Below are 14,143 nucleotides of genomic sequence, written 5' to 3'. Positions count from 1 at the left end.
TGTCAAGACTTTTTTTCTGTTCATATTTAATCAAAGAATCAATGACTACTGGTATGCTTTATACATGTACTCCAGATACAAGGGGTTTGGTTTTTTTTTTATTTCAGACAAAATAGCAGAAGATTGGCTCCTTTTCATAGCGCAAGCAGGTGTGATCTCAGAACCAAGTTTTCTAGAAAGATCGTGATTTTGTTGGTTTCCTTTGACCCTCATCTGTTTCTTCCTTGTTAATACACTGTTCGTCTTCTGTATTGTTTTCTCTGATTCAACCTGGCTTCCATTTAAAGGGAAAAAGCTATCCATCATACGAATACGTTTTCACTGTGACAATTTAATTCCCAGATGCGTCACGCTTGGTTGAGCACAAGACCTACATGTACATGTTCAGTAGAACGTGACTGAACAGTTAAAACCTGTGATAAAATTCCTCCCATGGTAACTGTTACAAAAAATAGTATTGCGTGACTAGCGTCACTGTCTAGAAGCTTCGCGAGAGTTCGTAGTTTGTTTATATTTAGGTTTGTATGTAAGCGTTTCTAAATCGGTGTGTTTTGTAATCTTTCTATAATTAGATCGATTACTAATTTAGAAAGTTCTAGAAGTTTACTGTCAGAGTATATAAGTAGACGAGTCCAAACGGAGTGTTTTTCTAACTAGTTTTTCACAAGCGAAGAGAGTTGGCGTTGGCCGCGTTTAGTCAAGTGTGACAGGAGCTGTGTTTATTCAAGTTGGCAGAGGCCGTGTAAGTTTATTGAGTACGTGTTGTTAAGAGTTTTACTTCGTGGAAACTACGTTCATTTTGGAATAAATCCTCTTGTTGTTGTTCCGACAACCCTGCGTTCAGTTTAGTTTGCAAGCTACCTTTCCTCTAAACATTCGAACTCGTAACAGTAACTGTATTTCTTCTTGTGTGTTTCCTTCTGAGTTTTCCCCCCAGATTTTGAAGGGGAAATAATTGTCCCCTTGGCCGTTTTTTTAAGGAACAATTTCAATATCAGTGCAGGATAAGCGCAATGGTGCGGTCTGGCCCAAACCCTGGGGAACAGAGGTCAGCACCATTATGACAAAAGAACAAACCTGACTTCCATCTTGCAAGTTCAGCTGTTTGTTATAGGCCTACAAAAAATAATAATTATCATTGTATTGTTGTGTAATGATTTATCTCACAATAAGGAAGGTCTCACATGTCCACTGATGTTTATTCTGCACAGGAAGCTATAAGTGTGGTGCGGCATTGGTGGGAAGTGAAACACAAATATTTGATTTTATCAAAGGAGTTGAGAAAGCTTAAGTTAATATTATTAACCACCATAAGAAAGATTTGTAAACTGACTTTTTTCACTGCACAGAGTTAACATGCATTGTTTAAATTTCTATGAATTTTTTAACCTAACTTGTCAAGATCTCAGTAGTTCTGTCTCACCAAGCAGGCAAGCCAACCATTTCTTCAAAAACCACACATTTTAACGGGCAAGTACAAAAGTTCGACAAGATCATCTCCAGGGTTGGAATATTATTAGTGCTCGCCCACTCGCCCAGGCAAGTGTAAATCATAGATAACTCGCCCAGTTTGGCGAGTACAATTTTTCAATCAAGAATGTACTATTCAAAATAAGAGTAAATATATTTTCCGCTTTCCACTTCAACATTATATATGTTCACCTTTTTGAATTCTCAACTGACCTGATGGTGGATCGTACATGTAAGTAGACAAAAATGGCTTCACTTGGTGATCATTACATGGCTGTTAAACTTGTATAAAGAAATACTGCTTTTCATTTTTGTCACTGAGCCGTTCAAGGAGCGGCGAAACCCAGAAACAATGGCCATTTCCCGCACTTTTTTTTACATCACAATGTCAACTCTTAATATTTATGGTACATTACGTTAAAACAAAATGTCTCAATAAAACTGTGAGTCAAATTTTGAATTAAGTGTCTTCCCTTTTTTATTGTGGAGTCAAGGGTTGGTTTAGGGGATGGAGGCACAAGGTTAGTGACTTTACATCATTCATCATCATCATAAAACTAACGGAAACTTGACAGATAGGTCAATAGTTTAAACCCTCCCAACCTTTGAAATTAACAGCTTAACTGGGATGGCCCACCCCATGTAACCAGGCTCTGGATTACGACTTTTTTTACACATGTATGTAGTACATTTGTCCCTCAAAGTCTACCAAACTTACCTCTCGTAAAAGACTTAGGGACAAATTAAAAATGTTGAAAAGTGATAAATCTCTGAAAGAGGATGCAATCTACAATTTAAAGAGCAAAAAAATATAACAATTAAACAAGAATAATTATAACTTACTGTACTACAACAAAACTGATTAGTACCATAAAACAATTAAATATATACTATTTATTATGTTCAACAAAACTTGAACAAGTTAAAAAAAGCTTTTCCTCAAAAACAATAATAATAATATCTGACCTGCTAATCGCCCTATCTCGCAGTCTGAGACTGAATTGCTAGGGGCACAGCTCAACGAGGTCAGACCGAATGTATGACCTCAGAGCACAGCATCACAGACAGACAGAATAGGTTGGGAGTCGATTTTGGTGAGGGAGGAAAACCAGAGTGCCCACAGGAAAACCTTCGGAGTAAGACTGAGATTGCCTGAAACTCAGCCCAGATATGTACAAACTTAGAATGCGATCCTGGGTCTGCAGAGGTGGGAGGCATGAGTGTTACCAGGTGGCAAAGCATGTAAATTGTACATCAGAAGCAAATTGTAATGAAGGTTAAAATGGTATTCATGACAACACACCTACCAGTACAAACAAATTAAATTAGACTGTTTGAAAAAACTTGCATCAGGCTTTAAGCAATGCTTGAAATTAGCAGTCGCCTAGTCATCCATGACAACCCAAAAGTTTACTGGGCAACCAGTTTTTAGTAAAATAGAAAGCCTGCTTGCTCAAGGAGAAAAACAACGGGCAACCCAGCCAAAAATATAAAATGACTTAATCATAAACAGCGCGCAACTTACTAGTCGGTTTTCTAGTGTCAATGTGCGAAAGTACTGTGAAGTTAACAATAATTAATTTGCCACATCTGAGAATTTTCCCTTGTTTTGAAAAGCTGTAGCTTTAACAAAACATTGCAGATAGAAAAATCCAAGAGATAATATCAACAACATGTAGGTGATAGAGATCAAAGACGCCATTTTCAAAATGCCAAAACTTAAACCCAGACTTCCAGGAAAAACCACAGAAACACACAAAGAACTATGGGATATTCAATCTTGATCGCCATGTGATAGCATCTCAACACAGCATGCATTTAATCAGGCTGTTTCCTAATGGGCAACCAAGGATTTATCAGGTCAACCAAATTTACAGGTTTGCTTGCCCAGCTTTTGAAACAGGCCAGGACAACCTGGATTTTTTCTTAATTTCAAACATTGTTTCAGTCTAATAATTTTCTTCCAATGTATTTAAATCCCACCTTTCTGTGTTTTGTGAGAGATCTTGTTGAATCAGCCTAAAAGATGACAAAACAAGTAAATCCAAATTATAAACGAAAACAGGTCCATAATAATATTGTGCGTCTTCTTATTGACAATTTCTACGTAAATTTCTCCTTCCTCTTGGTACAAGTGTCTAATCTTATGAAGATGCCTCCTCTGAAAAAGCCTACTGGTTTCTGGAGATTCCCAAACCATTTTTGTTAAATTATGTTTTGTAAACGGTAACATGTTTTTATAATTCCATGTTAATTTCGGTGTACACTGTACACTGTATTACTCATATTAAATTTTATTTATTCCATTTTTATTGTCACTTTCCTTGTATGGCAATATCACTAAATAAAATATAAAACCCCATTACTTGGCCAAAGGACTACATGTACATAAACAAGTACATGTACAGTGTAGGAACACAATCAGGCTCATCGAAAACCTATGTACTGTACACTGTACGTGTATTACATTACTGTATGTATAATAAATACAATACAATACAATACTTTATTTACCAGGAGGAAACTCGTTAAAACATGTGCGTGAAAATAAAATATTTACAAAAGAAAAAAAAGAAAAAAAAATTATTACTATTACAAAGCATCTGTTTATGTATTAACGATGTACAAATAAAGTTAACGATTAAGTCTATAACTAATTAATTTCATGAGATTAACTTACAGACCAAATTACCCTTTTACAATGAATCATTGACAAGACAGACTAATGGTCAACACCCCTTTTGTTCCAGAACATTCTCCTCCCAACAATAATGATACTATGCCATGCAGTTGTTGCTTCCATTTTGTCACGTACATGTATGTGTACAAATGACTCAAAATATGAAATGTTTGTACAAATCATACTGTCCTCCACTTAGCTCACAGTCAGGTTAACCCTTTAACACCCAAACCAGACTAGACCGGCCAGACTTAGTATTTTACTCTATCTAATGCCAGACGATTTTACTCGTCAATGCGGAACCCCCGGGAGTCAATGGGTTAAGAATAACATACTTCTCTGCACTACTTTTGACGAAAGTGCCCAATGTTATTTTTAATATATATTTCTTTATCAGTTCTTCTGAGGGACAAGACAAGATAAAAATTCAACAATACATGTATAGCAACAGTGTAACCAAGACACCTTTGACATAACATGACGAAATACAGCTGCCTCTTAGAACCATAGACCACCTGAAACAATTACCCACTGTAAGCCACATAAAATAATAAGTAAAAAAGTGCAAATATATGTAAACAATATTTTACTACCTGATTCATTTCACAAACAAGTTGTGACAAGACATGCACCCCAATAATACAATGATCTACAGAGCCCTAAAAATGAACAACAGAAATAATTCACAAGGATTATGCTGCACCACTGTCTTTGAGTTACATTTTTATTGAACGGTGTTTTGTTCAAATCATTAAGCCTTAACTTCACCAAACTTTCCCCCCTCCCCCTAATCAAATGTTGGTTTAGAAACAGCCAAAGGCTTGCACAGTAGTATTTTTCACCACATTATCAACATTGGTACGGGCGTGGGGGCGTGAGGGGGTGGGGGGTACCGGTAATTGCAATGTTTGTGAGTGCATGTCCAGTGATGTTTACACCAGAATTCTTCCCTTGATTGAGAGTTTTGTCAAAGACTGTAGTAATGATTAAAATAACATTTTAAGTAATTATTATATGAGTCTCAAGGAAGGGAAATACAAGAAAAGCATTTCTAGGCCACTAGAGCTCAAAATGTTCTGTGGTGCTTGAGCAAAAACACCTTGTATGCTTAGCTTCCCCTGTCACTTGTGTACGGGTATACCAATATCAAAGTGGCCAACATACCTGAAGAAACTTTCCAACGTCATCTACTATGGTTCTGAACACCAACTCATTTTTCTGAACATCAAACCAACTAAGTTTTGTCAACCTTGCAAGAAACTAAGCAAAAAGACCACAGACATTTCAACTGCCTCATCTATGTGGTGAAATGAAGTTTGAGTTACAATGTACATGCAACGGAAGTTACTGTCTGATGTGTCGGTTTTAAAATCTTTTACCTGTATCAGTGACTGTGAAACATAAGAAGCCAGTTTTGGTCTTGTTCCAAGGTAGTTCAAGACATAGTTTCCTGTAATAACAACAACAAAATAATTCATAATGTTAACCAACAAAAACAATGATAGAAAATGAAATGAAATGATAACTGTGACCTCTAACTGCTTTTCATGAGATGGGTAGAACACAAGCTTATGCAGGATATCAAGCCCAGTGAGCATACTGCACTGTAACTTAAAACAAACATTTGTGGACATACAGTACTGTAATGAAAAGTCTGCTTGTGAGCCAAGTTGCCCATTAGGCCATATCTTATCCTGGTTTCTGTAGCATGAAGCGACTAGGAGTATTTCTACTCTCCCCTGGATGGGATGCTAGTCCAACGCAGGGCTACCCCCAGCATTAAATTCGCCAGTAGTCATTTATACACCTGGGGGGAGAGAGGCACCGTGAGAGTAGTGTCTTGCTCAAGAACACAACACAATGTCCCCGGCCAGGGCCCGAACCCAGACCATGCGATCCTGAGTCATGTGCACTAACCATGAGGCCACTGCGCCTCCCAAAATGCTGTACTGTACATTGGAAAAAAATCCTATCCACTCTACTTTCAAGCAAGGCCCCATAAATCATGTCCCAGTAGCAAAGTTATGAAATGCATCAAATGTGATAAGAATATAGTGCAGGGATCCATATTCAGTCGTCAGCCGGGGAAGTACGTCTTATGATATTCTTGCCCAAGCAAAAATGCAGAAGACCACAGTATAAAAAATGGTTGATAAAATTCCTTGTAACTTGAGCATGTGTGTTTTATTTTACACTCTTGAGAGAAATTACAAATTTTGACGCTGGAGTACATGTATTATGTTATTTGCATCATGGGAACCCACTTTACAGTGGTCCATATCTGCCAAGGAAAACTGTACTTGAATGTAGCTTACAAAGTTACGCTCCTGTCTAGTGTCTTTCATTTATATGCTATCAAGATTTTGTGTTTTCCTGTTCATAAGCAGCAGGTTCTGCCACACTTGTTTTCTTTTTTGCCACAGGTGGAGAAACACCTTGTTAACAACGCCACATTATCAGCTGAGACCAAAAGTAGCCATTTGCTCTTTGCCAAACGACTTGCTAACAAAGAAGGCAGCGGTGAGATACATGAAAATTGAGCCCGCAATTGTTTCATGGAAAACACTGCGTGGTCAAAGATGGTGCCCAAACTTGATATTTCATTGCTGAGAAAAGTTGCATGTTTATTCCTTATTTTCTGGAAATTTGCATTGAACGAAAAGCGGTCACAAAGTACATTCTATATTATAACATTTAATGGCATTCATGAATGGATGAGATTCAGAGATGTACCTGTATCCAGGTTTTCAAATTTGGGGGTCCTCTGGACCCCTTTTTGAAAATTGGGGGTCCATTGCAAAATTTTGGGGGTCCAGCTAAGTAATATTCAAGAATTAATATTTGATCTATTGTCTCTTAATTTCTGCTGCAGTACCCTTTCAGATTTCTAAATTGCACAAAAATAGTCTTATCCCCCCCTCCCCAGATATGTACTTAAAATAAAATGATCAATTTCTTTGAAACTGTTATGCCTGTTGATTCATTGATCAAAATGTATGGGCTGTCAAAGCTCCATCGACCACATCTGAAAACGCGAGGAATCCATACGCTGTAGGAACCGTTAAAGGCCCGGTTCAAACATTGCATTTCACATGTGCTGAATCTAATGCAAATGAAGGCTATAGATTTTTCTCATTTGCATTAGATTCGGCACGTGCGATGTTTAAAACGGATGTTTAAAAAAAAAAAACAGATCTGAATCTCAGTTTTCCGTAAAAAAAAAAAAGAGAATCATTTATTTTAACAACACTTCAGGTGTAATTTAGAACAAAAGAGTAAACAAATATAGGCGATCGATACACAGTTCATCATCGGCCTGTGTGGCTGTGACTTCGCCATAGCCAATGTTAATAATCAAGTGACTGAATACATTCAAGTTTCATGTTCAACACTTTATTTTTAACACTAACTCCGAAAAAGTTGCAGAATTTGCAAAACAGACAAGTTACGTGCAAAACAAGAACCGAGACGATGACACATGCGCCCGTAATTAATATCAGCAGGGTCGCACAAAACAAAAATTTAACATACAGTTGTACTTTGCCGTTGGATTCTCTGTTCTCTGATAAGCAAACCAATCCTTGAAATTCACTTGGAAATCATGCAACAAACTCGTTTGTCTCGCCTAAAAAACTGCTCAGATCATGTCACGCAACATGTAGGAATTCAAAATTTAACTCCTCAAGCTGGACATAATTGTTCACAAAATGAAATCATTCGACTACAAAAACCTGAAAATGACAACATACACTGTACCTTGAAATTTACATAAACACCCTGTAAGGAAGTTGACCATTTATCCGTTTTGAGAAATGGGAATGTTCAATTTCCTTTTTTTCTGCCTCCAATTGGACCCTTTGTTCCATATTCTATGCATCCAAAAGAAAAACAAGTGCATCCCAGGACGTAATGACACACTCTGGATACATCACTGGATATTAAAACATCACTTTGGAGTTCTTATACTTGTCTGGACGGGTTTTTATACTTGACTGGACGACTGCGAATGTGGATCCCTGTTGCGTGTTTTGTTTTGGGCCTTAGTTTCCAAGAATGTTAAAGACAAGTATGCCCCAATAATCACTTCACCATCCTTTGACTTGAAAAGGTACATACAATGTATAACCTGGTTGAGCACCTTTTCGTGAAGTTTACACACTGAATTTAATGTGCAACAAACATAGAATGTTCCTCAGGCAACCACTACAAGGTCAATGGATAATCCCAGAGCACAGGACCACAGCTAGTTGAAATTAGCTGCAGGTTGATTTGGATGAGAGAGGAAAACCAGGGTACCCAATGAAAGGCCCTCAAGTCAGGTAGAGATCAACTGAAACTCAGCACATGATAGCCACAATGCAAGCCTGACTGGGTAAGAACAACATTCATCAACAATTTTTTTTCTCTTTGTTGATCTCTTGTGAAAAATGTAGACATCTTTTTATCCAGTCACTGAAGCTCCCCATTCTGTTACTGTTTGGGGTTTCCTTGAAAACAACACAAAGGTATATTTCTACAGTACCACTAATTTTAACTTAAAGAAGAAAGGTTGGATCTAGATTTGATTGTCCATGGGAAGTGGAAGGAATACACCAAAAAAAGGTAATTCAAATTGCTACATTTACAAGTAATCTCAAATACTTACGCATATCAAGTCTCTGTTCTACAGGAAGAGTTGTATTCTTACTAATTAGTCTAGTCAAGGAGGATGCTGCTATCAGCTGAGAATAGGAAGACTGGAAAATCAAAGTAACAACACAAAATAAATTACAACAATGTGACTTTATTCTCGGTTTTCACATGACATCACGACCGCCATGTTGGTGCTCGTAAACAAAGAAAAGGCAGCCATGTTGGTGCCCCGACCAAATCCTCCAGGAATTTAACTCTATTATTATGCAAACACTTCCTTTTGTTTTCGTTGAAAAACATGGCTGTTGATCACATGAGTGAAAACCAGCAATACTTAACAATTATTCGCCGAAGGCGAAGTGATTATCGGTGAATATTCACCTATAGTCACTGAGCCTGAGGCGAATAATTGTTTTACTATAAATACACAGGTGATTGTTTCAAAAAAGAGAAAAAAAAAAAACATTTCAACCCGAAATCATCTTCACTTACAGAGGCAAAACGATTACTGGCAGCCATTTTGTCCGTTGAGGTGATTATCGGCTGATCCGAGATAGCGAGCCAATGAGAGCGCGCGATTTTGTATAATCACCTGTGTATTTATACTAAAGTAAAATAGTCACAGATTAGAATTCTGCATTGCCAATCAACCTCAAACTTTAGAGTAATGTAGTCCACCTTACTGTATCTTGTCAATCTTATTTTGTACAGTGGAAACAAGGAGAAATGGCCACCGTTTCAGAGTCAAGGATTGGCCTGCTGCAGAGTTTGCTCTGGGAGCCCCACCAGTAACACAGGCCCAAGAATCTACAGGGTGGCCTCTGATAACCTAAGTACGCTTTGTCTGGAACTGTCAAATTTATAATTCCACGTTTAGACCTTTCATTTAATTATTTCTGTTTGTAAATAAAGAGTAATGTTTCCCTGCATTAATTTATAATGAGCGTTCTTTGGAAAAAGCTAAAAGCTTTGTAACCTTGCCAGTGGTGGCATATGAGAGTGTAACGACAAGCACGTCGTCGTACAGTTTGCAAGATCGGAACGAATAATGACATCATTTACTATACCACAACATCAGAGGCTTCTTACAGAATTTTGGCAAAACTCACATTTCCTCGTTCAAGAAGATACTGACATTTCGTTAGGCAGTCGGGGGAGTTAGTGAAAGTGGACAGGGCCCTCTCAGCTGCGTTCCGAGTTGCAGTGTCAGTTGCCTCATACAGCTGTTTGCAGAGGAGGTCGAGCTGTGCGATCTCCTGCATAGCACAAAATAGCGTTAATGTACATCGCGTGAAATCAAAAATAGCACGAGGAACTGGTTCGATCCCAATAAAGGAGTTTTCCTCAACTTACCTGTTCCTCCATATTTGTTGTGGAGCCAGACGTGGCCAGGCGCACGTTGCATGCGCCTGGAAACAGATACCGCTGATTAGGTCATGGTATGCAGGCTCGTAACATGTGGTGTCCACTGGAAAAATCATGATCGGGGACAGGATTGTAGATTGAGGACCAAGGATCGTGGAGTAGTGAAGTTGACGTTTTAAAACCTTGTAAAAACCGTGGACGGTAAGTCTTGCTAAGCGTTGGATCAGAGAAGATCGTGATCAGTCAAAATTGATTGAGAATATTTATGAAAGTTAAGTAGACTACTACCCAAGTGATAAAACAACGCGAAAATGTATTTTTTCACGAAATTTCGGCTGGTCAATACCAGCCTTCATCAGGTTTACTTGGAGATCTGACGAATTTACAGAATATATATGAAATTGCCGTGAAGTTCAATTTTTAAACCTTTTCAAGAAACGAAGAAGAAAAGTCTTGCACAGCGTTGGATCAGTAGGCAAGCAGTCCCTTCATAAGTCAATCGAACGCCCCGCTTTTCTGAAGCAGTCATTTTATTTGTTTGCGTGACAAAACACGACTGCAGAAAAGCGGGCCGCTGGACTAATTTATGAAGTGACTGCTCGCAGTCTAACTGGATCAGAGAAGACCGTGATCAGTTAAAATTGAGCAGTTAATACGACAAACAGTGCTGTCAGCACTGTCATCGAACTTGCCCGTTTACATCTTGGGTGATCTTAATTGTAATTTATTGGCCTTGCAAGACCCACCTGCACAAGCCCTCGTGAGGTTTTGCTCTTCTTTCAATTTATCGCAAGTTATTAGTCACCCAACGAGGATTACAGAGTCCACGGAATCACTGATTGATGTCGTCTTGGTCTCAAATGTTAATTTAGTGCAGGAAGCAAAAGTTTCTCCCTCCTCTATAAGTGATCATGAAGTAATATCTTGATATCTTGAACTTGAAAAAGAGTCGTCCCAAACCGACACACATTTTAACCAGGAGCTATAAGAACTACAATCCGCAAGCATTTACCCGTGACCTCTTACAGGTCCCCTGGCGTATAATCGAAACGTTTGAGGATGTTGATGACTGCCTTTATACCTTTTACCAGCTTTTTGAGCAAATCTTAGACCGACACGCACCTGTTAAAAAGGTCAAAATTCGTAACCGTCCCAACCCATTTATCACGCCTGAAGTACGCAAGCTAATGAGAACAAGAGACAAATGGAAGAAAATGGCCCATACATGTAACGATCCTCTTGCCTGGGCGGGTTTCAGGAATTACAAACGAGAGGTTAAACGCGAGATCAGAATTGCTGAAAGAGAGTTTGTTCGGGACCAGATTGCAAATAACCAAAATAATTCTTCGGGCAACTTGTGGAAAACTATAAGATCTATCCTTCCTCAGAAATCATCAAGTTGTTTGGTGTATAATCAGGACGAGGAATCCGTCGCAAACTCAGTCCTTCAATAATTTTTTTACCTCGGTCGGTCGAACCACTGTTGACAAAATTAAAGCACTTGCCTCTGAATATAATTACGATCTTACGAAAACAACCTTTGTCCCTGCGTGTTATCCATTGTCTGAACAATTTTCATTCCATCTCGTTAATTGTAAGCAAGTTGAACAGGTCATCGCATTGTTACCATCAAACAAAGCACCGGGCTCTGATAAAATTTCTACACGAGTAATCAAGGATGGACTGTCAGTTATTTTGTCGCCGATCACTTACGTCATCAATGCCTCTCTTGCCAGTGGCGTTTTCCCTGGAGGATGGAAACAAGCAGAAGTAACACCTATTTCAAAGGAGGGAGATCATAATCAACCTAGTAATAACAGACCGATCTCGTTATTACCAGTATTGTTAAAGGTGTGCGAAAGAATTGTGTTGAATCAATTGACGGCATATTTAATAACAAACAACCGTCTTTCTGCGAAACAAAGTGGAAATAAGAAATTTCATTCCACAGAAACAACGCTTATCTCTTCCACTGATGCCATTTTGACTGGCATGGATAAACAGGATCTCTCTGCTATGGTCTTGTTGGACATGACTAAGGCGTTTGACAGCATAAATCATGATATTCTCCTTTTAAAACTGCAAGATCTTGGCATTTCTAAATACGCTCTCCCTTGGTTTACTATTTACCTGACCAACAGACACCAAGTCGTGCGTATTAACTCGACCCTTTCGAGTTCGCTGCGTTTAAATAGTGGTGTTCCCCAAGGAAGCATTCTTGGGCCGCTTCTTTTTAGCATTTACACTAATGACTTTCCTTCTGTTCCAAGAAACTGTTTGACACAATGTTACGTTGATGACACTAAACTTCAGATTTCTTTTAAGATGCGTGATTGTTCGATAGCTATGAACAATCTAAATAGTGACCTTCTTTTAATACGCAATTGGTGTTTTAATAATTTTTTCTTTTAAATCCTGACAAAACAAAACTCATAGTCTTTGGAAGCCTTGAGTGAGGCTTGAGTGAGGCTCCAGCACTTGGCTAAGTAGCCTGACTTCTGGCTGTTATACACAATTGTGGTCTCATTCATACAGAAGCCCTTCAAGCTAATCCTGCCAAGCCGACCACATGCTGGAAAGGTCAGACCACAACTCCCGGGAACACTGTCCCCTACTCTTTTCGAATAGTGTGTGGGATCTTTAACGTCCCACAGAGTTAATGAACAACGGTTGTGAGACGGGACCACCGGCTTATCGTCCTTATCCGAGAAGACTAGAGAGTCTAACCATTTGCAGATGTAATTACAAAGGCAGCACTTTCTCCTCAGTTATTTAAAGACCCTGAGTATTGGTTCGGCCGGAGTTGAACTGACGACCTCCCGCGTGACAGCCCGGTGCTCAACCAACTGAGCCACCGGTGCCAAACTTCCTGATTTCAAAATATCTATGCTTGGAAAAGATCTCGCTCTTGCATCTTCGGTCAAAGATCTTGGGGTTGTTCTAGACTCGCAACTAACTTTTGATGACCATGTTTTAAAAACTACTTCATCTTGCATGTCAAGTCTCGCACAAATTAGTCGGGTTAAACATCAGGGGCACCCAACGTCAATTTTAGGAAAATATCTGTACGGAAGACGATTCGAGATCTAGAATTTTCGGATCATTTGTTGTCAAATTTCTTGCTTGCCTGCCTGTCCTAGGATTTTCGAACATCTAAAAAATGGTATAATTGCCCATTTTAAACCCAAAAATTTTTACCCCAAAAAGGTCACGTAGAATTTTCGGGAGCCTTTTTTCTGGTTGAAATCTTCGAAAAGGTAAGTTTTGATCCCTATAATTTTCGGATCACTAGACTTTCAGCTAGGAAATCCGAACAGATGAAAAATTTTTAGGGGATAAAAATGTGCCTATATCTACCGTTTAAATACTAAAATATGTTTAACAAAGCTATGTTTAAGTGGTTTAGAACCATAGTCTCGTTGGGGGCCCCTGAAACATGTTCTTGACCGTAACCAACTGGTAACAGTAATAAATGCCTTAGTCTTTAGCAAATTACTGTACTGTTCTACAGTGTGGTCGAACACCTCGAACAAAAACATCTGTAGACTACAGTCAGTGAAGAATTTTGCCGCACGCATTATTACAGGAACCAGGAAATTTGATCACATAACCCCCGTATAAAGAGATATACGTTGGTTTCCAGTTAAACAAAAGCTGTTTTTCCGTGACGCTGTCATGGCATTTAAATGCATGACTGGTCAAACTCCACATTATCATACGGCAGCGATCAATTTACGACAAGAATTGCGGTCACCGGGCAGAGAACATTTTATTACCGTATGGTCCACATTTGGAACGATCTAGATAGTTCTCTTAAAACTGCAAAATCGATTTCTACTTTTAAATGTCACCTGAAAAATAAATTGATTACTGACTTTTTAAATAGTACGTTATGACAGTATTTTAATATCTTATTAGTATTTATTTTAATACAATTTTAAATTAAGTATGTTGTGATAATATTTATTATATAATTAATTCTTAATTGACTTGCCA

The 14,143-nt window shown here is 38.5% G+C and overlaps 1 protein-coding gene across 1 annotated transcript in view; it reads right to left on the bottom strand.

The window, feature by feature from the left end:
- LOC138043054 (exportin-7-like) overlaps positions 1 to 10,238 on the bottom strand; it is a 47,888-nt gene extending 37,650 nt beyond the window's left edge. The window contains exons 1-9 of the mRNA XM_068889164.1: positions 10,136 to 10,238; positions 9,892 to 10,038; positions 8,796 to 8,886; positions 5,530 to 5,600; positions 5,315 to 5,410; positions 4,744 to 4,809; positions 3,454 to 3,489; positions 2,189 to 2,257; positions 1,078 to 1,116 (exon numbers count right to left, since the gene is read on the bottom strand). Of these exons, the coding sequence (XP_068745265.1) occupies positions 1,078 to 1,116; positions 2,189 to 2,257; positions 3,454 to 3,489; positions 4,744 to 4,809; positions 5,315 to 5,410; positions 5,530 to 5,600; positions 8,796 to 8,886; positions 9,892 to 10,038; positions 10,136 to 10,147 (627 nt within the window). The 5' untranslated portion in view covers positions 10,148 to 10,238. The remainder of the gene's footprint in view (positions 1 to 1,077; positions 1,117 to 2,188; positions 2,258 to 3,453; positions 3,490 to 4,743; positions 4,810 to 5,314; positions 5,411 to 5,529; positions 5,601 to 8,795; positions 8,887 to 9,891; positions 10,039 to 10,135) is intronic.
- Between the last annotated feature and the right edge of the window lie 3,905 nt (positions 10,239 to 14,143).

Source organism: Montipora capricornis, chromosome 3 (assembly GCF_036669925.1).
Source record: "Montipora capricornis isolate CH-2021 chromosome 3, ASM3666992v2, whole genome shotgun sequence".
In the NCBI taxonomy this organism is placed as follows: domain Eukaryota; kingdom Metazoa; phylum Cnidaria; class Anthozoa; order Scleractinia; family Acroporidae; genus Montipora; species Montipora capricornis.
Note: the sequence above shows the minus strand (reverse complement) of the source record. Positions and strands in the feature narration are given on the sequence as shown.